A 22,301-nucleotide genomic window follows, 5' to 3' on the forward strand; every position below is an offset into this window, starting at 1 on the left:
CACGGATCTCTTCAATAGTTAAAATGTTGTATTTCTTACCTTTACAAACTCTATTTGACTTTCAGCCACTCCAGACTCTGTGATGATCACCAGACATTTGATTTCATGTTCGTTTGCATATTCATACTGCTCTGTGAGACTTGGATCAGGTGTTGGAACAAACTCAGCCTATCAATACATACACGGACATGTTATTAGATGTAACACAGATTGATTAATATCCAAACAAATCTATGAACAAAACAAGCTTTCACCTTAATACTTTTTTCCCATAGTTCCGCAACTAGCTCCATGCGTTGGGACAGTAAACCGCCACCTCCTCTTGAACAAACAAGTACACTGGTGCTGACTTCATTTCTGCAAGTTCAATACATATCAACAAAGGTGTTTCCATTTTAGATCATGAAAGGGATTCAGAAGGAACAACGAACCTAATAGGCCTTAGATCCATAGGAAGATGCTGAAATATTGTCTCCAGTGCAAGACTAACGCCAACAGCGCCAGGGAGATTCATTTTCTGGATCCAGTGACAGACAAAAACACATAACCTTGTTTTACCATTTCACATTGACACCAGTGAATAAGAGGATAAATATCAATTTCTCTTCTCGGTTTACAGTTCATACACTGAGACCAAACCAAGCATCTTTTAAGTGAATAAAGAGGCGAAAGTCAAAATTCTTCTTTACATTAGTAATCATAATAAATGCTAGATATCTTAACTTCTCAAATATGAAATTATGTGGAAAGAACTTACATATTCACGAGCACACACTTCCTGCACCAAAAAATCATAACGACCACCAACAGCAAGTAAAACGCCATCATTAGATGTCCCAGAGCTATTTTCTTTGGTTAAGAAAACCTAGCAAAATTTTGTATGGAGTTCACAGAATCAAAGATATTAAACATACAATCACCATAGCAAATTATATTGTAAAAAGGATGATATCAAACTGACAGTCTACTGATAAACAGGGTTTTACCATTCAAGAGCTAATTCTATGAGAATAAATTTCTAAATTTTTAGTTCCTCTTTTATGAAGAACTCTAATCAGAATCAACAACAAGCTAACATCAACTAATCATCTATAAAAAACAATCTCTTTGCCTGTTACCCAAATAAGCATACCGATCACTATAACCAACACATTCAGCTATTAAACATCCAAAAACCTAACAAAGACCCAAAGAATCCCCACGTTCAATTGTACCTGAAAAAACAAATTCCGGTGATAACTTTCAGTAGGTGGCATCAGAACATCAATATGAACATGCTCTTCTATCCTCCAGACTCTCAGGTAGGTTAACAGGTTTGACAACTCATCTAGTGCTTTACGTGTAGGTCTATCTGCAGCAAAATGAAACCAATAACAATCTGGTTCAAAAGTTTAGGGAAAGAGAAGGTTAGATCGTACCAGCACGCAGCGCCCCTCTTAAACGAGGAAGTGCTTGATCTGCAGCTCCACAAAACCTTGAAGCAACAGTCTGCAGTCTATTGACAAGAGCTTCAGGTAACTTCAACTCCTGTTAAGCAGGAGATTCCGAGTAAGACATAGAAGACTATACTATTAATATGTGATATGTGGCATGTTACTATAATTCCCAACCACGCATAGGTTATTGTGTAGCCTCGAACCTGCAGAAGTTGACGTCTTATGAAAACCCACTTTAGCTTCCGCTCAGATGACTGAGGACGCAAGGATCCCATCATGGAAAGAAGCTTCAATTCGAAAACAGGAAAAAGATTTTGGTCAAGATACTGATAAAAACCAATTGATACAATGACCATATCCTTGAACTAACAATAACCATACCTCTGCAACCTTTCGTCTATGCTCTGCCTTAATTCCTGCCCAGGACCAAATCGCATCCAGCAAATCTCCATGATTCAAATGAATGTCACAAGATCCGCGATGAAATATGTGGGTTTTGATGTCCACTATCACCTGCAAAGTTGGTGGATTAAAACGGTGCAGGAGATGCAAACTCTCTGTAGCAAAATGCATAAGGGAGGAGAATAAGCAAATAACTATTCATTTTTCACGTTAGTGTCCCAGAAAANTTCAGGTAACTTCAACTCCTGTTAAGCAGGAGATTCCGAGTAAGACATAGAAGACTATACTATTAATATGTGATATGTGGCATGTTACTATAATTCCCAACCACGCATAGGTTATTGTGTAGCCTCGAACCTGCAGAAGTTGACGTCTTATGAAAACCCACTTTAGCTTCCGCTCAGATGACTGAGGACGCAAGGATCCCATCATGGAAAGAAGCTTCAATTCGAAAACAGGAAAAAGATTTTGGTCAAGATACTGATAAAAACCAATTGATACAATGACCATATCCTTGAACTAACAATAACCATACCTCTGCAACCTTTCGTCTATGCTCTGCCTTAATTCCTGCCCAGGACCAAATCGCATCCAGCAAATCTCCATGATTCAAATGAATGTCACAAGATCCGCGATGAAATATGTGGGTTTTGATGTCCACTATCACCTGCAAAGTTGGTGGATTAAAACGGTGCAGGAGATGCAAACTCTCTGTAGCAAAATGCATAAGGGAGGAGAATAAGCAAATAACTATTCATTTTTCACGTTAGTGTCCCAGAAAAACCATCATAACACTCACTACATTTCCTCCAAAAGTTGGCAGTGTGACTTATAAACCATGTAATGATCATTAACTCAATATATAAAAATAGAAGATTCATTTCATTTATATCGTGAATAAAATGATAAAGGAATTCGATATGGCCGAGTGTAATGAGCATCTTTTGGTCTGGTNGCTTCCGCTCAGATGACTGAGGACGCAAGGATCCCATCATGGAAAGAAGCTTCAATTCGAAAACAGGAAAAAGATTTTGGTCAAGATACTGATAAAAACCAATTGATACAATGACCATATCCTTGAACTAACAATAACCATACCTCTGCAACCTTTCGTCTATGCTCTGCCTTAATTCCTGCCCAGGACCAAATCGCATCCAGCAAATCTCCATGATTCAAATGAATGTCACAAGATCCGCGATGAAATATGTGGGTTTTGATGTCCACTATCACCTGCAAAGTTGGTGGATTAAAACGGTGCAGGAGATGCAAACTCTCTGTAGCAAAATGCATAAGGGAGGAGAATAAGCAAATAACTATTCATTTTTCACGTTAGTGTCCCAGAAAAACCATCATAACACTCACTACATTTCCTCCAAAAGTTGGCAGTGTGACTTATAAACCATGTAATGATCATTAACTCAATATATAAAAATAGAAGATTCATTTCATTTATATCGTGAATAAAATGATAAAGGAATTCGATATGGCCGAGTGTAATGAGCATCTTTTGGTCTGGTACCTTGAGGACTTCTGCCTCCGTCAGGGACGGTGTGCCTCCAACAATGTCAAAGTCCGCCTATTGGCAATCAAAACATTTATGAGCACATCCTCTTTTTGACAGAGAAAATAAATGGTAAAATGGACAGCATTTATCTTAGCAGGATGTGTGAGCACAATACCTGAAGACATGGATTTGGTGGAGAATGGCCAATTGCTCTCCTGTAAACATGAGATATTTCATATCGCTTGAATGAGGATTTCTGCATTGCAAAATTGAAGTGTGCCAAATTAGCTAAATAAAGCACTATGACTATGACTTGCTCAAAATCCAAATCATTCCTTTCAAACTTTATTTAAATGATGTAAGAGTACGCAATAAGTGTAATGAGCATAACATAGTCTCCAAAAATTAATAGTATTCTTAATTCAAATATCCTAGATCTGTTCGTTCAAAATTAGACCTTACTACCAACTGACTCTAAACTCACTAGAGAAAATCTCAAACAGAAAGTCGTACCAATTATATGAGCACTATTCTGTTTAACATACCAGAAACAGAAGAAGGATAAACATAAGAAAAACCGCACCTGATTTACGTTAATCCAATGCACAAAAGGCAGTCGTAGCTCATAGCATAGTTCAAGCATATCTCCTCCATTGGTCAAAAGTTTTACAGTTTTCCTTCAGAGGGAATATAAAAGTTAGATCAATATCTAGTTTGAATGACAGATAATGAATAGCACCAAGTAAACAGGTATACCTGCTAAACTGGGGACAATCACCAAGTAAACGCATTGGGATGACCTCCAGATGCTTCGCACAATGCTGCCTAAAGACTTCCTTTGTGATTTCAACAACATAATCACGAAGCTCTGTATTCATCTCTGTGTACTGAACATAACTATCATCTGCACACAGTCTCGATCTACTAGACTGATGGAATTTCGTCTCTAATACTTCTTCATCAAATATCACATTTACTACTCTATCATAAACATTTGAATCTTCAGAAGTTTGCATTATTCTTAATATATCTGAAATTTTTAAAAAAGAAAGGGGTTACTTGATGTCAGGTGAAAAAGACCGAAAAAAAGAGGATATGATTTTGAGAAAGAATCAACATGTCATCAAAATAAAAGTGAACATATCCACTACTAACACCAGCTCGAGTAATTTGTATGCTTTATGAGCTAGTGACCTAAACAGACAGACATCCGAATTAACAGCAATTGTAGACAGCCAATTTACGAATTTTTTTCAGCGAAATGGAGACAATACAAGACTATGGATTGTTTAGCCATAGTAGGAAAACATCACAGATCAGATGAAAATCCCAAACAACAAAGAACGTTCATTTGATATTGACTCAAATAGATAACTGAAATGAACTTACTATCTAGTAACTCAGATTCCATTCTGGGAGGAAATGCATGCTGAAGAAGTTCTGTCGCAGAGGGGCGATCAGATGGACTTGGAGACATTAAACGCCGCAGTAGAGAAGCCTGCTGGGGAAATTCATTTACCCATTTGAGAGGTAGTTCCCCTTTCAGCTTCAGATTAGTTAAAGTAATGTGTCTCTCCATGGCGGTTCCAAAAGGGTGCCAAAGTTCGAAGAACACAACCCCTAAGCTATACATGTCGGCCTACAATTTAAAAACATCATTTAGAAACACAGACATAAGAAGAAATAATAAAAACCTTAGGACCAGAAGAAAAAGTAAATAAAAACATTTTCTGGATAAGACTCCGCCAAAGCACCAACAGCTACTAACCTTTTCATCAATCTTAGGCCAACCTTGCTCAATTTCAGGTGCTGTGTAAAAGTAAGTACCGGCTTGACCAGTACTATCAACCCCACTTCCAGCCACATCCATAGAGACACCCCCATCTTGATCCAACTGTTCCAGCTTCAGGAACTTTGCTGATAAGGTAAGAAAATGCATGTATCAATCATCGTTTCTTTTTTTCCATTCCACATGTCGAATAATCACAGTATAATGAGATGACTAGGTTGATTCTTATATTCAAAGACTTGAACAACATAGCAAACTTTTCAAGGATAAAACGCAAAAAATCCAGCATGACAAGGAACCTACCTTCGTTACATTATTAAAGAGCTTTAAGTCTAACACAGAGAAGCATGTGGACAACAGACATACCAAGAAATTAAGCAAAGAATAGCATTAGGTAGGGAAGCATACCAAGACCAAAATCCCCAATTTTGATATCATTTCGGGCGTCAAAGAAAATATTGTTCGGTGTAAAATCACGGTGAATTATTCCTTGTCCATGGATATGAGCTAAGCCTTCTACAATTTGGCGACTTAAGTGCCACGCAAAATCTTTGTCGAAGTGATTATATGATTCAAAAACCTGGCGGAGAGTCCTTGAACATTATATGAACAGAAAAAGTAAGAAGAGAAAGCAACCAAAAGCTAGACTACAAAAAAACTAAAACGTTATATAGACGAGATGAAATGCACTGATCCACAATTTTATAGAAACATCTGACATTTTAGATCATTCTACTTTGCATATATATTTCTTCGACCACTAATATATGTAAATAAGTAAGCGTAAGAAAGCGAGGAACTTAGAAATAACTCATAGCTCACAATGTCAAAATTCAATATATTTAAGTTTCAACAGCTCAAGATATGGGTGGGGTGAAATTATAAGAGTTTATGTTGGGATTATAAACTCTTTACCTTGGACAATACTCCATTTGAATATATAGATAAGTTGACTCAAGCTTATTGTCCTGCTCAGGAATTTCAGTTGACACTGCACCCGAGTAACTGAACATTGAACTCCCTGCAGTTTTTGATCCCCAATTTGCGCCAGCATAAGGATCAGCAACTCCTGTTTCGAACCAGGCCTAGTTTCATGAAAAATTAATATCATTAACAAATAGATCATAGGCAAAAATAATAGCACTAAGCAGCGGAAATTCTATGACAACAAGATGTACACGTGGTGGTATCCAATATAAAGATATCTCACTGAAAATAGTCATTACTCAGTATAAAATTCAGATGAGCAGAAAAGACCTTTACCTGATAGTAACGTACAACATGCTGATGCTGCAAACGGGAAAGTGTTGCTACTTCTCTGAATACATCATAATGAGCAAATGTAGAAACAATTTTAGCATCATACTCTAGACCAATAGATATCAAGTATAATTTGAACAGTCTTCTCACTTACCGCTGTATCCGATTGTTGACAGGTATCTCTTTGTCCTTCAGTCGAATTTTCTTCATTGCATATTGTCTTCCATCCAGTTTATTTTTGCACAAGACAACGCGGCCGAACCCACCTTGGCCTGCGAACAAAGAGTTTCAGCAAAGAGAAGGAAAACTACTTACTCTAAACAAAACTGCAGAACAATATGTTAAGAAAGTGGACAATTTTCTGCAGAAGTTGAGACGCATCTAAATAACTAATGAGTAACATCTTGCAAACCCTTGTGCAAAGACACTGCTGAATTTGATCAAGTTCACACAGAGAAATAACGTCATATCGTTCATATATATATCAACCTTTAAAACTAGAAAGAGAAAGAAAAGCATAATAGAGAATATACCAAGGGGTTTCAACTCTTCAAAATCATTGAGATACCGTGAGCTGGGGAGTGAGGCCTTTGGCTCGCCAGAATCAGAAGGTGGCTCCCAAAACTGAGGAACACTGGTTGAGGCCTTAAAAGATACAATTAATCAGATGCATTACTTCAAACTCAAATAAAGAATTTATGACGATGAAGTGGCGAAGGGATACGCACCATGTTTTGATTGAATACATGTTCAAAGGCTCTATTAAAGTCTGGAGATGATTTGGAAGCTAAATCCAACACTTCTTCAGACAATATCTGAAATGATTAAAAAAAACATTTAACAGGGTGTTCGGGGAAAAGATGAAGAAGCTTCCCTTAATAGATAGAAAAAATATTGAAAATTTCTATTATTCAAAAGACTTACACCAAGCTGATGCAGTTCATCAGTTATCTGAGGCAATGCATCAGCCAAAGGTCCTCTGGAAGTGCAAGCTACTCGAAGTAAATGGACCATCAACAGATCTTTCTTGCTAATTTGAGGCACTTGATCTTGAGCTAAGGAAACAGAGGACCATGACCCCAGCGACTCACTTTCATAGTTACTGCTGTCGTCTTCAGTTGTCTCATCTTCAGCTGTATCATCTTGAAGATTTGATTCCTGATAAGAGAAACAAGCATATGCAAACAACAACAACGTTAAGCAACCAAAAGTAGATGCATACTTGACAGGAGGTATATGACTCTTCTTTCTTAATTCTTGCTTTGTTGGTCAAGATAAGCCAGTTATCTTGAACTGTATTTATGATGACTAAACCAAAAGACAACGTGCAGAGCTCCCCATTCACATAAATTCTAATTATATTATTTCTGGAGTGTCTCATATGTAAAGGACCAGTAATTGATTTGTTGTGCTCATTCAGACACAGAATTATGCAGAGGCCCAATATCTTAAAAAGGAAAAAAGAGGGATTGAGATAAGGCAGATAGACCTCCCCTCACCTTCTTCTGATTTTGGAAAATTCCAGATTCCATATCGTCACTGAATTTACTTGACTCAGAAGAAGAGATGCTTGTATCATCAACATTATCCTCTTGAACAGTATTTAGTTTGGCAATGGGAGCAGGCAGTGCAACTTCTTCTTTAGCATGGTCTTCAAATCGCTTCAGATTCTTGTCCGGCTTCTCATGCAAAATTCTTGAAGCATCTAGTGGGTGGGATTGTACTGAAGATACTATTCCCCTATTCTCATCTGGAGTCAGACTCCAATTTCTAGCATCTTCCAAGCCACTAAATAGGTCTATAAAACCATAAACAAAAGGTCCACCAGAACACGATTTTGCTTTATTTGAAAGCATAGGTTGCTCAATGAACTGAGCGCTTCGGTGTGCAGTCAAGGATGGAACCTTCAGAAAGACATAATAACATTGTATTTTCAGGAAGAACAACCAATGCCAACATGTACGAGAAGCAATAAATTATCTTTTGACCAGCAGTAAAGGATACTGTGGACAGACTGAATACTTTACCATTGGCATAAACAGTCATTTGGGTGAATATACTTACCGATTCCTCATCATGACTTTCTGGAAGTATTTCTGATAAAAACTCTTGAGCAGCCTCCACCAAGTTGAATATCATAACCCGACCTTCACGAGCATTGGAATTTGCCTGCACAGTATATAATTCTTTGAGTACCTTGTGTCAGCACAGAGCATTTCTGATTATAAACAAAAAAACTGATTCCCATCTCAAACCTGGTCCTCGAGAAGAGATAAAAGCTTCTCAGCATCAGCTGTTGTCAACCCTTGTTCAGGAGTAATCTGCAGCTTCGGGGATTTGTAAGGATATCCTGGTAAGCATCTAGAAGGCAAAAATTAGTTAGAAGGTGGATAATGAAAAGATCGGCATATTTTACTGTTGTCATAGATTCAGAAAGAAGATACTCACCTCACTAAAAGCATAGCAGAGATGTCGATGTCCTCATATCCCATATCTTTCGAGTAAGGCCTGCTCGAATTACAAGAGCTCGGTGGATAAGACGCATTTCTTCATGCATAAATTAAAAAAAAAAACATCACAGCAGCTAATCGGTAAGAAGAAAACCTGAGTTTAATTACTATTTGAGGAGGCGATCCCGAACCTGAAACAATTTTGCAGTCCTCTTGAAATATTGCAGTGCTGAAAACAAAAAAAACGATCCTTCTTTCTGTTAAAATTCACATAGAGGCTCATTCTTGTAGTCCATTTTTAAAACAGAAAGAAGTGACTAGCTCTAGTCCTAATTTCACACAGATGTTAAGTAAAACCTACTACACATCTTTAACAACATATACAACAAAAAAAATTGCTATTGTTGTCCCCTGTAACACCTGAATAATCAAATCCCATAGTTTAAAGAATAGGTATCTGTCACACAATTTCCAATCATAGCACATATCTAAAGCTCATGGCAACTTCTATCAAAAAACACACAAATCTCCATAAACCCTAAATCTCACATTACCCTGATAACTCGTTTCGTAAAAACCGGAAGAAATTAAAACTTACAGAGCAGTGATCTCCTCAGAGAGAAGTTCATTATCTTCATCATCATTAGATCCATGGTCTTTGAGCTGACCCCTTCTTCCGCTACCTCCGCGTTTCTTCTTTTTCTTCGAACTGCGACCCATTTATTTCCTCAGGCCCAAAACACGCCCTAAATCAATCAAAACACCTTCTCCTCCGATCGTCGGAATAAAAAATCCTCTTCTTCGTCTCCCTTTCTCTCTCTCTCTCAAAACTCCCGCCAAGCAATCTCGATCTACGAATTTGGAGAAAAAAAAAAAAAGGAATTGCGGCGGTGACTGGCGCGGCACTAACAAAAAAGGGTTGTTTATATATATATTCAATAACCAAAAAAAGCCGTCGACTGCGCTCTTCAAAGATGGCGCCATCAGAGACTCAGAGTTCTTTTCTATGTTGATCCTTCCTGTCCAGCACAAACCCTCCAAAACGGCATCGTATTTTTAATCATAGAATAATGCGCCCATGAACCTTAAAACCCATTAAAGGCCCATTATATGTAAGATGTTTACAAAATTGTGACGTGGAAAATAACAGATTTATGACCATTATTGACTGCTTTTTTAAACCAGTATTTGACCAATTTCTATACATTTTCTTTTCCCATTTTAATATCAAAAAATAAACTAAAAAATGTATTTACAATATTATAAGACTTTCATTCATGAACGATAACGAGATAAAAATGACGTAGACATCAAATCTTTTACATTAATATAAGTATTGAAGTATTACTAGAAATCGTATTTATTTATTTTTTGTAAATAATGAAAATTAAAGTAAAGAGAGAAAAAAAAAGAGAATCAGACCTGACCCAAAAGTGACCAATCAGAATCGACCCCGCTTGGTACTTCCTGATCTTCCACACCTTATCTCTCTCTCACTACTTCTTCTTTAAACTCTCCAACTTCGCTCTCTCTCTATCTTCTCTCTGACGTGACTTCTCTCTCTCTTCCTCACTTCAATGGCGACCACAAACTCTCTCCACCACTCTTCTTACACACACCACCGCCACAATCTCCCTTCCCAATCTCATTTCGTACCCACTTCTCTCTCCCTCAAACAACCCACTTCCGCCGCAACATTCTCACTTATCTGCTCTGCTTCTTCCTCCTCCTCCGTGGCCGTCTCCGCCGTCTCCACCGCAAACGCCTCCGCCACGACCGCCGAAACCGCGACCATATTCGACGTTTTGGAGAACCACCTCGTCGGTCAAAACTTCCGACAAGCCGACGAAGAGACTCGGAGATTACTCATTCAGATAGCAGGAGAAGCCGCCGTGAAGCGCGGCTACGTTTTCTTCTCCGAGGTGAAATCAATCTCGACCGAAGATCTCCAAGCTATCGACGATCTATGGATGAAACACAGCGACGGGAGATTCGGATACAGCGTGCAACGCAAAATCTGGTTGAAAGTGAAGAAAGATTTCACAAGGTTCTTCGTTACAGTCGAGTGGATGAAGCTTCTTGATACAGAGGTTGTTCAATACGGTTACAGAGCGTTTCCTGACGAATTCAAGTGGGAGCTTAACGATGAAACGCCTTTAGGACACTTACCGCTCACTAACGCCTTGAGAGGTACGCAGCTTCTCAAATGCGTTTTAAGCCATCCCGCTTTTGCGACTGCTGATGATGATAACAGTGGAGAGACAGAACAAGAGCTTAACAGAGGTGTCGCCGTGGCTAAGGAACAACAGACTGAGACACCAGGAGGAGTAGGAGGAGACAAAAGAGTGTTTAAAACAAACTACACCTTCTAATTAATGGTCTTTCTCCTTTTTATTTTTATTTTATTGATTTGCTGATATTGTCAAAGTATAAACGAATCTCTGTAATCATATATCATCAATTAAAATTGAGTTTCTCTTCAATGGCGGTTTCATTGTGATTATGTATGTAAGAACAAAGTCAGACCATTATTAGTTAACACCAAAAACGAAAACAAGTCTTTCTTGGTTGATCAATGTGTATTCATTCACAAATCTGAAACAACTTTGAATTCCCAGCTGTTCATAAAGGCCTTTTTCGTGTTGTTGTCCAGTCACTTTGCTGATTTGCTGAAGAGAGAGAGAGAGAGAGAGAGAGAGAGAGACTGTGGATGAATACAAAGTTGGCATTTTGGCTCTGTTCAAGAAAGCTGCACCTCATATAGTGTGTGACAAATATCTAAAGAATACGTTGCTGCTTCTGTAGCCTTGTAGTTAATTCTCAATGTAGGCCACACACACGTTACACTTGATGTGGACAGATGCTTTTTTCTCTCGGTCTGTGGTATTCAATGAATAAACGTTTTAGTCATCTGCGTGTATATCTATCAAGAATATGTTTTCTTCCACCATGAGAAAATACATGATCAGGGTTTCAAATTGCATTCTAAAACCGCTACTAGAGGCGGAAAAAAAAAATGATGGTATAATTCTTGGCACTAACTAGTTTCTAGGCACATGGGCAGAGTCGTCGGGTGTGTTGGTGTGAACCGTCACAGGACAGCATTGATTCTGTCCGGGTATACAAACACGCGCCTGGATACTGCAAACCAAGAAAATAAACACACACATGTGGAATCACTCAGTTTATGATTAAGATTCAAAAGTTGAGTCAGGAGAAGCCGATGTAAATGAAATGAAATATTTCACTGACGATTCAGGCACTTAAAGCGCGCATAAGAGAGAATAAAAGATGAAATACCAAATCTCTGGGTGCATCTTCGACAACTTCAGCAGGTTGGTCAGCCCCGGCACTTGCTAAACACGACCCTTTGCAGGTCATGTATCTTTTCATACTAGGCAAACAAAGAAGAAGGGAAAGAACCATATGAATACCAAATTGCAATATATAACTCTCTGAAACATGACTTGATGGTTTGGTTTAAGAGATTGACTCTGGAAAAAGAGTTGCTTAAGAAGAAACTTACACGTCACATTGGTTTAGAAGTGAGAGTTTATTCATCACACACAATTGTCCACGTGACTTGCAAACTGCATCGCATGAATCTCCTTGACTGTGAAACCCAATCCAATAAAGAGTCAAAGGCCACAAAAGCGTATACAATTCAAACGAGTAAGAAAAGCTGAAGGGTGTTTTTTTACCTTCCCACGATTACGTCAATGCCAAGTAGTCTGGTTTCAACTTGTGTGAGATTAGCCCCTGTTTTCAGTTATGTTATTGGATGAAAGTGATAGGGTAGTTAAAAGAAAAAGTAGGGTATCGAAGCTCACCTGAAGCATTTGATGTTAGAGAAAAACAATGGTGAAACTCGCTGTGGTAAGCATTTTCATGAACCTGGAAGTTTCAGGAATAAAAGAAATTACATGAAGTCTCGCTCGTTATTGCTCTATAGGTTCATTATACTTTCATGAACATTCCATCAGTCTCAAATAGAACTTCTCTTACAACACTAAATTGCTCAACTTCATGATATATAATCTCAAAAAAATTCACCAAGAAAAATCCCTAATAACAGAAACAAAAACAGTCAATGGCTTACCACACTCTCAGAATTATGTCGGCACCTCCCAGAACAAAAATCAAACACAGTCTTGTAAGTCCCTGATAATGAAGAAAATAGACGTTAAACTGAAATTTTCATAGGAAAATGACAATTGAAGGAAAAATGGTCATCTTGCAAATGCAAATACATTTAAGCTGCCGTAAAATGACAATTCTACCTGCTGTAGCTGGCTTTGCAACTTTTACTTTAACCACCTGCGCAAGAATCGTCTGCAGAAGATATACTCAATGTGAGTTAAAACAAACAAAAAGATGATGCAAGAACAGAGAGACAAAAAACCAAAGGTTCCATAGAAATAGATATACCCGAGACGGATTCAAGCAGCAAGAAACGCAAAATTCATAAGATTTGCAGCATTGTGAAAGGAGGTTGCATCCACTTCAAGCCAAACCCACAAAACAAAGAAGTCTGATTAACAACACACTAAGTCTTAAAAAAAGATAAGTCTTGTTTAAGATTCATCAAATTGACTCACTGACAAGAGAATCTTTCTCCTTTCCATGGACAACAACGGGTTCGAGATTCCAAAGACAGAGCATCACACACATTGCCTGCAAGTTCCAACAACAACCATTCATTGTAACAAAACAAAAACAAAAACTTTTTCACCACCAAATCTATGTTGAAAGAGACTAAATGTAGTAAGATGGATCTTTGAAGGAGTGAATGGGATAGGAATTTGCTGACCTTCATCATCGGAGATCAAGTATCTTCCTTGGACAGTTGTTCTGCAACTCCGCTCTTCTAAAAATCCGATATCCTTCCTGCAAATCCAATCGAAATCTAAAGGAAATTAATCAAAGAGACAACAAAACAGGGATACGCAAAAACATAGGAACAAAGCTATCACCCAAAAAAACAGTAATCACCTTATTGCAGAAACTCTCAGCGGAAATAAGAAACCCGTGAGATGTAGAAGAGCGAGGAACAGACTGAACCCAGATGTGGACATTCTTGTCGGAGAAAAGAACGAATCTTTCAACCAAATTACGCTTCCCACTTCGACAACTTTAACTTCCAAGCTCCAACGCCTGTATTGAATTTGCAAATTGATTTGTTTTTGTGTGTTTTTTTTGGTTCGGATCAACTTTATTGCTGTAGTTGAATTAAGGAAATCGGCGAGACAAAACCCGGTTATTGAGCTTCTATTGTTGGTTCTGCAAAATCATTGTTGAGAAAGCTTCTTTGAATATCAAAAAAGAAGTGAAAAAAAAAAGAGAATTCAAGATTGTTTTGATATATGAAGACATGTACAGTTCATGTGATTCATAAAGAAGCAGTACATACGGAAAATTAAAAATTAAATTTTGTTCCCAAGTGTGATTTTGGGTCGTCAGTCGTCAGTCACATTGCTGCCACTGTAATCTTGCTCTTCCTCCATGCCCAATAGTTAGCTCTTATAGGATCTACACGACCAAGAATAGTACACACCAGATATGCCAAGTTGGTATCTGGTTCTTCATTAGCTAGAGCTCTCACTGAGTCTCTATGCTCATTCGTTGGTCTTAATCCGTCGCAAAGAAGATCCAAAAGGGTGCTAAGAGCGAATCCATGGAAGCAATCCGTGCGGGAGAGAACATTCAAACAGACTGAGGAAACACTTGGATCACTAATCCAGGATTCTTTGTCGTCTTTGTAAAGACCTTTCAGGTATCGCCATGAGCTCTCGTTTGCGGGATTGGCTAAAATGGCTTTGATTGTGTAGCTTACTTCAGATTCCCTCATAGCTTCTAGGCCTCCCAACAAAGGAGATCGAGTAACGACGTAGTACCTCTGCCAGGTTAAGGGGAACAGAAGTTATTTAAAAGAGTGACTGAATCTATAGATTTGGGGAAACAGAATCTAGTGTATGTATAACCAATCATATTTATACCTGATTCCATGCGGAATTGTTAAAGACGTCAGCTTCAAGGAGCTCGTGACAGTAATCAAGCTCATCTTCCCATCCTCCTAATGCACGTAATGCCCACTGCAGATTGTTTCCAAACATCAAGCAAAAAGATATGTAACACCAACAAGTGAATGCTTTAACAATGTTTGAGATCACAAACCTGCCTATGTGACCAAGCATGATAATGTTTGGCATCAAGTGAAAGTACTCGCCGAGTAAAGCCAAGTTCTCTCCCTGCAACCTCAGGACCCAGTTTCTCAGCAACCCATCGCCGATGATGCCTAGAGAAAAGGAAAAATATTAGCGCAGAAACATGGATCATCATCACACTCAAAAGCACACAACCAAGGGTCAACTTTTCTTAAGCAGCAGATATGTGGCACTCTATGACCTTCACAATGTGTAAAAGAAGGAACTTTGATCTAAAATATCCACGATAGAGCATAATTAAGAACATGGCTGACTCGGCATACACAAAACAGACTCCAAACTTTGACAACAACTTCTTTATAAAAAATCCTTCCTCCACAGTCTATGAAAACTAGGCTGCTATCTCATAAAGCAAACATATACAGTTCTTGGTTCGAAATTGTTCCTCATCAGTCAACTACTTCACGGTATGAAAGACAAACGAGGGATAAAAAAAGGTATGAACTTTACCACAATTGGTAGTTCTTAGAGTTATCCTCAGCAATGCGTTCGATGAACTCGAGTTCTTGATACAAGTCATGATTAAGCGCCCCAAGTACTAGGCGCCTAAAATGCCACACCTTAAAAAGGGGGAAATTATCGTTAGCGGAGAACAAGAACAGGACTAATAAAAGACTGAGATCCATCAAATTTATTAAACCATACGAGTTCAGTTCAGGAACTACTAATGCTCCAATCAAATTCCAACTTGAGATCAGTAGTACTAGGGCTCAGAAGCACCCAACAAAGCATATAAGAAACTTAAAAAAAAAAAAAAAAAAGAATTGATTACTGTGTAGTTGCCGGAGTTTAAGCGGAGCGTTTCTTCAGTGAGTCGAAGTGCGCGAGGAGATCGCTCGTCGGAGAAGTAGATCGCACGGAAGTAATCCATAGTCTCGCGGAACTCATCCTTATAGGCGATCGGCACCACCGGATTCGGACCATCGTCCTGAGTCAACGGGACCACATCTGACCACTCCGACCGCTGGCTTAGTGGCACGGCCTCGTCGAAATCCATGTTACCCGGTCTCATCTCGTTTCCAAAGTCCGAAACCCGAAAGAATAAATTTATAATAAGTCGTCGAAACCGTGTAAGTAATTTTTTTAGAAGAATTTAAATGGGCCGCTTAGCCCAAACCACATGATATAACAGTATATTTTTTTCTTTTGTACTGTTTTTTCAAAAAAAATGCCAAAAACAAGACATGTACTATGAGCATAGTAGATAGACGATACAAGGTAGGATAATATTAAGAGGAGCAAAGAAAAAAAAAAAAGACATGGGTAGTCTTCTTGGTTGTATGATCTTCATTTCGCCACGCTTCAGTCAAATTATTTCTCACACGTTCCATCGAAACCAACTGTGTTCAAAAGGAATTTTGATGTTAATATAATAAAATTCAACTATATATATATATATATATCGGTACTTAAAGAATATGTAGATGATGTACAAAAACATACAATAGAGAAAATCTCACTTTTTCATGTGCAGTAAGCTGATAATTCCGAGATGTTTGAGCTGTTCGCTCGTGTAGCTTGCTCAGTTTCAAATAGTGTATAGCATCTGCAAGTCAATGCACGCAAAACACATGCTCTAATAAATGGATTCAAATATGTGGTCATAATTAACAAAAGCAAAAAAATTATTTGTATCGTCGTACCATCTTTGTTATTTTGCCGGCTATGTTCTTTTGCTTTCTCAAGATTTATGCGAGCCCTCTCCAGGCAATATATCTCCCATTGTTTAAGAAACTCAAGACGCTTGAGGTCGAGGGAGAAAGAGAAAGAGAACGTTAATAAAACCAAATTATATTAAATTCATAGCTAGTGGGAAAAAAATCAATTCGACACTAAAATAAAAACAGGTGAGGAAAAGATCAAGATCAGTAAATAGATTTTGTTCATTAAAAAAAAAATTGACCCCTATAAGAGTAATTCCCTAACTCCACCACTGATCAGGATGACACTATTGGTTTGAAGACTAATTAAAAAGTGTATACACAAATTGTCCCTACAAATTAACAAAGGGTTCTCAATGAAGTCCAAAAAAGTAAGCTAAAAACTAAAAACATATCAAAACATATATAGTATATGATACCTTGTTTACCAAGACTATTGCTTGTTGGAGCTCATATATATTTTTGTTGGGTTTACCGGATAGCCAAGTCACGATCGTCATACCGGCGACAGAGAAACCACACTTCGATCTCCTCTGCCAAAAAGCCAAACAATAAAATCTGGTAACAAAATTTTACAAACTTTACTTAAAATTGGTCACCCGATCGAGCCAAAAAAACAGGTCTCGATGCAACTATACACATGAATATACTTGGATACTTGAATTTGAATATACTTGGATACCTAATCTAAAGTATCAACATACGATTACGTCTAAATTTAGGGAAATATTATACAATAAACGGGACGGGGATACTTTGCGTTTTGTCAACTTACTTTAAGGTGGAATTAAATAAGCTGTGATCGATCCGAATCCGAGGTCGAGAGAGGCACAAACCAGATGGAAGCTAAAGGCACACGATCATTATCTTAGCTATGTCGGAGACGTACGGAGAGGAATATTGGACAACAAAGGGGTTGAATTGAACCCTAATAAACGGGATGGATGACTTTTTCGAATCCGGTTATCCGGCCATATCGGAGTACTAATTAATAACAAAACTCAAAAGGTGTTTCGGGCCGAGCCAACCGTATCATTTGTAGCATGGCCCTGATTTGATCTTGGCTAGATCTAGTTATACTATTTTTAATCTAACTAAAATGAAATTTCATAGAATAAAGTTTGATGAAAGATAAAACGTCGTTTCAATTGGAAGACTAAGTTTTTCCCTTTATCCAAAACAAGCAATCCGTATTTCGATAGTCAGTTCTTGTCTCAACAAATAAACAAAACACATGACATTAATGTAAAATTGTATTCAACCAAAAAAACGTTTGTACAATGAATGCTTCAGCGTTTGAAAAGAATAACCGAACAAGATTGAAAAACCATACAATTGGTCATAACTTAAATGGGAGTGGAGGCATTAATATTCTCAATCTATATAGATGAACAGAAGAACAAAAGTTAAGCATATTGGTGGGTAAATCCAAAACTGAAATTTGTAAATAATCTGTGTAATTAGAGACCAATCTAATATACATGAGCTAGATATATACAAAATAGGCTAATATTAAAAGGAGCAAACAAAAATAAATAAATACGTGGGTAGTCTTCTTGGCTGTGTGATCTTTAGCATGCAACTCTTCAATCGCTTCGTTTTTGAGACGTGATATAAAAATCAACTGTCAAGCAAAAAAGGATACGTGATATTATATAGATTATTATCCAATATGTGGCTTAAAAGTATTAAAAAAAAAAAGTTTTAGTGGAAAACATTAAGTAATCTCACTTTGTCTTTTACAATCAGCTGTAAATTCCGACAATATTGAGCTCCACCCTCTTGTATCACCTTGAGATTCAAACAGTGTATGGCAACTGCACGCAACACACACACATATGTATATCTTGTACTTACAAAATCAATCAATGTGGTTATAAAAAGCAAAATATTTGGTCGTACGGCGTTCGGAATTTCTCCGGCGATGTTTTTCTGCTTGTTCAAGCAGTTCGGCAGCCTTCTCCAGGTAAACTTTCTCCCTTTGTTTAAGAGTCTCGAGGGCCTTGAGGTGAATTTGATAAAAGATACAACGAGAGAAAGAAAGAGAGAACAATAAAACCAAATTGTTATAATTAGATATTGAACATTGAAAATATAAAACTACGGTAAAAACAGATCAGGGAGTACACAAACGAAGGGTAGTCAATAAAACTACGGTATAAAACAGCCCAAAACATATATGATACCTTGTTTAGGTCGTTGATTGGTTTTGGAGCTTATACAACTCATTCGTCGGTTTCCCGGCTAGCCAAAGCACGATCATTATTCCGCCAGCGACAAAGAGACCTTTTTTTTCTTTTTTTTTGTCAAAAACCTTGTGCCTTCATTCATTAAATATAGGGCAGCATTACAAGTACAGAGAATAGGCAAGAGCTAAAGTTTGGAACATTACAGAAAGGGCATTCTCCAATGCCAAAAGGTGATAAAGAAAGTGATAAAAAGTGATCATCGATTGTAGACTCCAAGAGAGCTATGAGCCATAGGTATGGAAACCTAATGGTACATGTGAGATCATGGTACATCGAGAATCTATCCTCGAAAACTTCAAGGGACAGTTGGGTGGTCACGGTCATCTAACACTGACGATAGCAAGAGCATCAATGCAGCGAAGTTCACCGGGGCGATAGGAACCCACAGTAACAGGACAGCAGAGAAGCTGAGGACTATGTTGCTGTAGTCGGTTAGGGGTTGCTTTGAAACCCAAAGCATAAGGGTTGGATCACTTCGCCAAGTCGCAATGAAGATTGATTGGTGCTGGATCTGTGTGATGTAGGTGGTTGAGAGGCGATGCTTAGATTCATCAGGTAAACAGCTTAAGTGGTATCCGTCAATGAACAAATAAAGTTCAAGATCAAGGGTACCACTTTTGCTAGAGCAGTTCAATGCGCAAAGACCATATAAACGTATATTACTAAATACAATTCTCAAGTCCCTAAGATTAGCTAAGGCCAGGTTCCGAGCAAGCGGTATAAGGCCATCATTAACGGCACAACTTATTAGGTGTTCTTAGCCTAAAAATATGTTTAATAAATTGAACAGTGGCCTTAGAACAGATTTTTAGTTCTTGAATTAGAACAGTTTTAAGCTTAGTTCTTTGTTTACGTGGCTTTACGGGAATGGTTGAGAATTTTTTGCAATCAAGATAATTTTTATTTCTCTTTCTCTTCCAAAACGCAACTAGATTTTCTTCGAGAAAGGGAGAAAACGGTGAAAGCTTCGACCCGCTTTGCAGAACCGAGTCAATCCGACCAGACTTTGTTTCGTTCCCTCTCGTTTGATCGATCGACCGGTGCCTGATTGCGTTTTGACTCCCGAAATCTCCGGCCAAAGTTCAATCTAGGTTTGTCATTTCATATTCCTAGTTACAATTCTGTTATCTCATAAAAGATCCTCTCTTTTTCATTTCTGGGGTTGTGTGTTGCGATCCGGTTCGATTCAATTGATCTGGTGGCAATGATAGATCTTTTTGTCTCTCTCTCTCCCTCTCTTCTGATTTCTCTGTATCTGGGTTTAGAAATGGAGTCACTGAAGTCTAGTATTGTGGAGTGAGTTTTGTAATTGATGGGATCACATCTGAGACAATGCTGCTCTTATGGACCATGAGGGAGAAGCATAACCAGGACTCGAAAATCAAACCATACTAAGACTCGCTGCAGGAGAATTTTTGTAGTGGTAAAAACTGTTTAGTGAACTAAATCATCCAATTCCTGTAGCCAGTGTTTGTTTCAAAGGGATATAACAAACATTGATTCTCATTTGCAGGTTTGAGTTTCGGAGTTGATGCAATCATGGAGCTTGATGGTACATTGCTTTTAGATGAAATAATGCAAGCTAAAGAGGTGTGTGACTAGATCCCTTTCTCTTATCTTTTGTTTCTGTGTGATCTGTATTATTTTTACCATTGGCCATTGTTTGTTTTATCTGCAGCTTTTGCGTGAGAGGTATGATGAATTGGTTCCTCTTTTATCGAACCACCAGCATGTATTTCCAACGGAGCTCTATACATGGGAACACTACTTATGGGCTTGTGAGTTGTATTACTCAAATAGCATGCAAATCAAATTCCCTGATGGAAAGCTGAAGACTTGTTTGATTCCTGTCGCTGGTTTTCTCAACCATTCTGTATGTTTGCTCTCTCTTTCTGGTTTACTAAGAAACTCCTACCACTTTCCTGGTTCATGATTTGGCGGGTTTGCAGGTATACCCACACATAGTGAAATATGGAAAAGTAGACACTGAGACGAGTTCCTTGAAGTTCCCAGTCTCAAGGCCTTGCAACAAAGGGGAACAATGTTTTCTTAGCTATGGAAACTACTCTAGTTCGCATCTGTTAACATTTTACGGATTTTTACCAAAAGGCGATAACCCGTATGATGTCATTCCCTTAGGTAGTTTTTACCTTACCTCATTGTTCTGAGATCACACACTCAACCTTCTTTTACATATTTTCTTTTGCCTAAACTTGTATCTCTCTTCCTTGCAGATTTTGATGTCATTGATGATCAAGACATTGAGACTGATTTTTCGTCTTGGAAAACTCACATGTTACGTGGGACTTGGCTATCGAGCAATCATGACATCTTCCACTACGGCTTACCTACTCCCTTGTTGAACCACTTGCGGAGAGCTCATGGTCTTGTTCATCATTCTGAAACAGATGTATCTAAATCTTGATCACCTTCTTATCAATTTTCTGTTAGGCCGTAATTTACATCTCTATCTCTGAATCTAACACGTTTATTTCTTTTCTTGATTCTCTTAAGCTGTGGAAGAACTTGGAAATTGAGATGGAAGTACTCGGAACTCTCAGATCCACGTTCGACGACATGATGCAAAACCTCGGCGATGCGGATTCCATCGACAGGTAAAAGTAGTTTGTATTTTATGATATACGAAAGCTGAAAACAGAGGCGAGCTAGTTTGGCTTATTCATTCGTGTTTATATTTACAGAGAAAACGCGGATCAGGATGTTAAAATGGTGATGGAGTTCAAAGAGCAGCAGAGAAAGATTGTCTCTTCCATTCTTGATTCATGTTCTGCAGGTATCAAACTGGTTCAAGACTTAATAACTAAACCACAGGTTTAGCCAAGACAGAACGAGACGGGATCTTTAAAGAAAGGTCTAAGTTGTTTGTTCTACATACATGTATCATCAAACCGGTTGAAAGAAAGGTCTAAGTTGTTGTTGTAATATTGTAGTTCTCAAACATTTTAGATGATCAAAATTTCACAAGGGACATATCTCTTTTTGCTTATTGAATTGCTTCGTATTCACCTTCACGTACATACGAAGGTGACGGACTATCTGACGGATGACGAACAAGAATTCCAACAAAATAATTTTTATAATTTATAAGTTTATAAGTTTAGGAATATGTTTAAGAATATTATATAATTGAAATATTATATACCAAATTTATTTCACTATATCTTTATTCTAAGAACACCATAATTAGTTCTCCCATTTTTTTTTACCTATGATCTTAACAACTGATCTAACATTATTTTCACTATATATTTAATCTAAGAACACAAAAAAGGTTCTCCCATTAATGATGCCCTAAACAACCAAAA

General features: G+C 37.9%; 5 protein-coding genes across 6 annotated transcripts in view; 2 read left to right on the forward strand and 3 right to left on the reverse strand.

Annotated features, from left to right (window-relative positions):
- Window positions 1–9,834, reverse strand: part of LOC104699973 (eIF-2-alpha kinase GCN2-like) — an 11,375-nt gene extending 1,541 nt beyond the window's left edge. The window contains exons 1-27 of the mRNA XM_010415395.2: window positions 9,440–9,834; window positions 8,996–9,070; window positions 8,840–8,899; window positions 8,647–8,752; window positions 8,456–8,560; window positions 7,891–8,295; window positions 7,316–7,549; window positions 7,120–7,206; window positions 6,925–7,036; window positions 6,546–6,663; window positions 6,395–6,449; window positions 6,047–6,216; window positions 5,540–5,724; window positions 5,111–5,259; window positions 4,732–4,981; window positions 4,099–4,372; window positions 3,926–4,019; window positions 3,518–3,598; window positions 3,358–3,414; window positions 2,937–3,068; window positions 2,196–2,279; window positions 1,419–1,527; window positions 1,215–1,351; window positions 758–865; window positions 432–517; window positions 255–357; window positions 40–168 (exon numbers count right to left, since the gene is read on the reverse strand). Coding sequence (XP_010413697.1) covers window positions 40–168; window positions 255–357; window positions 432–517; window positions 758–865; window positions 1,215–1,351; window positions 1,419–1,527; window positions 2,196–2,279; window positions 2,937–3,068; window positions 3,358–3,414; window positions 3,518–3,598; window positions 3,926–4,019; window positions 4,099–4,372; window positions 4,732–4,981; window positions 5,111–5,259; window positions 5,540–5,724; window positions 6,047–6,216; window positions 6,395–6,449; window positions 6,546–6,663; window positions 6,925–7,036; window positions 7,120–7,206; window positions 7,316–7,549; window positions 7,891–8,295; window positions 8,456–8,560; window positions 8,647–8,752; window positions 8,840–8,899; window positions 8,996–9,070; window positions 9,440–9,561 — 3,627 coding nt within the window. The 5' untranslated portion in view covers window positions 9,562–9,834. The remainder of the gene's footprint in view (window positions 1–39; window positions 169–254; window positions 358–431; window positions 518–757; window positions 866–1,214; window positions 1,352–1,418; window positions 1,528–2,195; window positions 2,280–2,936; window positions 3,069–3,357; window positions 3,415–3,517; window positions 3,599–3,925; window positions 4,020–4,098; window positions 4,373–4,731; window positions 4,982–5,110; window positions 5,260–5,539; window positions 5,725–6,046; window positions 6,217–6,394; window positions 6,450–6,545; window positions 6,664–6,924; window positions 7,037–7,119; window positions 7,207–7,315; window positions 7,550–7,890; window positions 8,296–8,455; window positions 8,561–8,646; window positions 8,753–8,839; window positions 8,900–8,995; window positions 9,071–9,439) is intronic.
- On the forward strand, window positions 10,361–11,324 carry LOC104699976 (tetrapyrrole-binding protein, chloroplastic). Its single transcript, XM_010415399.2, has one exon. It carries the CDS (start codon window positions 10,419–10,421, stop codon window positions 11,211–11,213), a length of 795 nt encoding a protein of 264 aa, XP_010413701.1. The 5' UTR covers window positions 10,361–10,418; the 3' UTR covers window positions 11,214–11,324.
- LOC104699975 lies at window positions 11,411–14,111 on the reverse strand. Of its 2 annotated transcripts, XM_010415398.2 has the most exons (12): window positions 13,834–14,111; window positions 13,652–13,728; window positions 13,440–13,515; window positions 13,270–13,342; window positions 13,122–13,173; window positions 12,941–13,002; window positions 12,672–12,735; window positions 12,543–12,600; window positions 12,368–12,454; window positions 12,142–12,235; window positions 11,884–11,982; window positions 11,411–11,719 (listed from the first exon to the last, which is right to left on the reverse strand). In XM_010415398.2, the coding sequence occupies exons 1-11, from the start codon at window positions 13,914–13,916 to the stop codon at window positions 11,890–11,892; spliced, it is 819 nt and encodes a 272-aa protein (XP_010413700.1). In that variant the 5' UTR covers window positions 13,917–14,111; the 3' UTR covers window positions 11,411–11,719; window positions 11,884–11,889. The 2 variants fall into 2 exon arrangements, with proteins under 2 accessions (XP_010413700.1, XP_019082943.1); XM_019227398.1 differs by lacking the exon at window positions 11,411–11,719 and having other exon boundaries at window positions 11,762–11,982.
- LOC104699974 (protein farnesyltransferase/geranylgeranyltransferase type-1 subunit alpha) lies at window positions 14,170–16,100 on the reverse strand. Its single transcript, XM_010415396.2, has 5 exons — window positions 15,838–16,100; window positions 15,516–15,625; window positions 15,016–15,136; window positions 14,838–14,933; window positions 14,170–14,737 (listed from the first exon to the last, which is right to left on the reverse strand). Exons 1-5 carry the CDS (start codon window positions 16,075–16,077, stop codon window positions 14,309–14,311), a joined length of 996 nt encoding a protein of 331 aa, XP_010413698.1. The 5' UTR covers window positions 16,078–16,100; the 3' UTR covers window positions 14,170–14,308.
- LOC104704213 lies at window positions 19,240–21,986 on the forward strand. Its single transcript, XM_019226967.1, has 8 exons — window positions 19,240–19,336; window positions 20,489–20,565; window positions 20,654–20,848; window positions 20,925–21,114; window positions 21,210–21,385; window positions 21,490–21,590; window positions 21,678–21,769; window positions 21,943–21,986. The coding sequence occupies exons 1-8, from the start codon at window positions 19,240–19,242 to the stop codon at window positions 21,984–21,986; spliced, it is 972 nt and encodes a 323-aa protein (XP_019082512.1).

Source organism: Camelina sativa, chromosome 7 (genome assembly GCF_000633955.1).
Source record: "Camelina sativa cultivar DH55 chromosome 7, Cs, whole genome shotgun sequence".
NCBI classification, from domain to species: Eukaryota; Viridiplantae; Streptophyta; class Magnoliopsida; order Brassicales; family Brassicaceae; genus Camelina; species Camelina sativa.

What these genes read in the sequence shown, in the direction of transcription:
- LOC104699976 (XM_010415399.2), top strand. Translation starts at nt 10,419, where the DNA reads ATGGCGACCACAAACTCTCTCCACCACTCTTCTTACACACACCACCGC.
- LOC104699975 (XM_010415398.2), bottom strand. Translation starts at nt 13,916, where the DNA reads ATGTCCACATCTGGGTTCAGTCTGTTCCTCGCTCTTCTACATCTCACG. An exon ending in TGCAAAGCCAGCTACAGCAG is followed by an intron (nt 13,003 to 13,121) that starts GTAGAATTGTCA and finishes CTTCATTATCAG; the next exon opens with GGACTTACAAGACTGTGTTT. An exon ending in ATTGACGTAATCGTGGGAAG is followed by an intron (nt 12,455 to 12,542) that starts GTAAAAAAACAC and finishes TGGGTTTCACAG; the next exon opens with TCAAGGAGATTCATGCGATG.
- LOC104699974 (XM_010415396.2), bottom strand. Translation starts at nt 16,077, where the DNA reads ATGAGACCGGGTAACATGGATTTCGACGAGGCCGTGCCACTAAGCCAG. An exon ending in TAAACTCCGGCAACTACACA is followed by an intron (nt 15,626 to 15,837) that starts GTAATCAATTCT and finishes CCCCTTTTTAAG; the next exon opens with GTGTGGCATTTTAGGCGCCT. An exon ending in ACAATTCCGCATGGAATCAG is followed by an intron (nt 14,738 to 14,837) that starts GTATAAATATGA and finishes TTAACCTGGCAG; the next exon opens with AGGTACTACGTCGTTACTCG.
- LOC104704213 (XM_019226967.1), top strand. Translation starts at nt 19,240, where the DNA reads ATGGTACATCGAGAATCTATCCTCGAAAACTTCAAGGGACAGTTGGGT. An exon ending in AAGAGCATCAATGCAGCGAA is followed by an intron (nt 19,337 to 20,488) that starts GTTCACCGGGGC and finishes TCTCATTTGCAG; the next exon opens with GTTTGAGTTTCGGAGTTGAT. An exon ending in CTGGTTTTCTCAACCATTCT is followed by an intron (nt 20,849 to 20,924) that starts GTATGTTTGCTC and finishes GCGGGTTTGCAG; the next exon opens with GTATACCCACACATAGTGAA.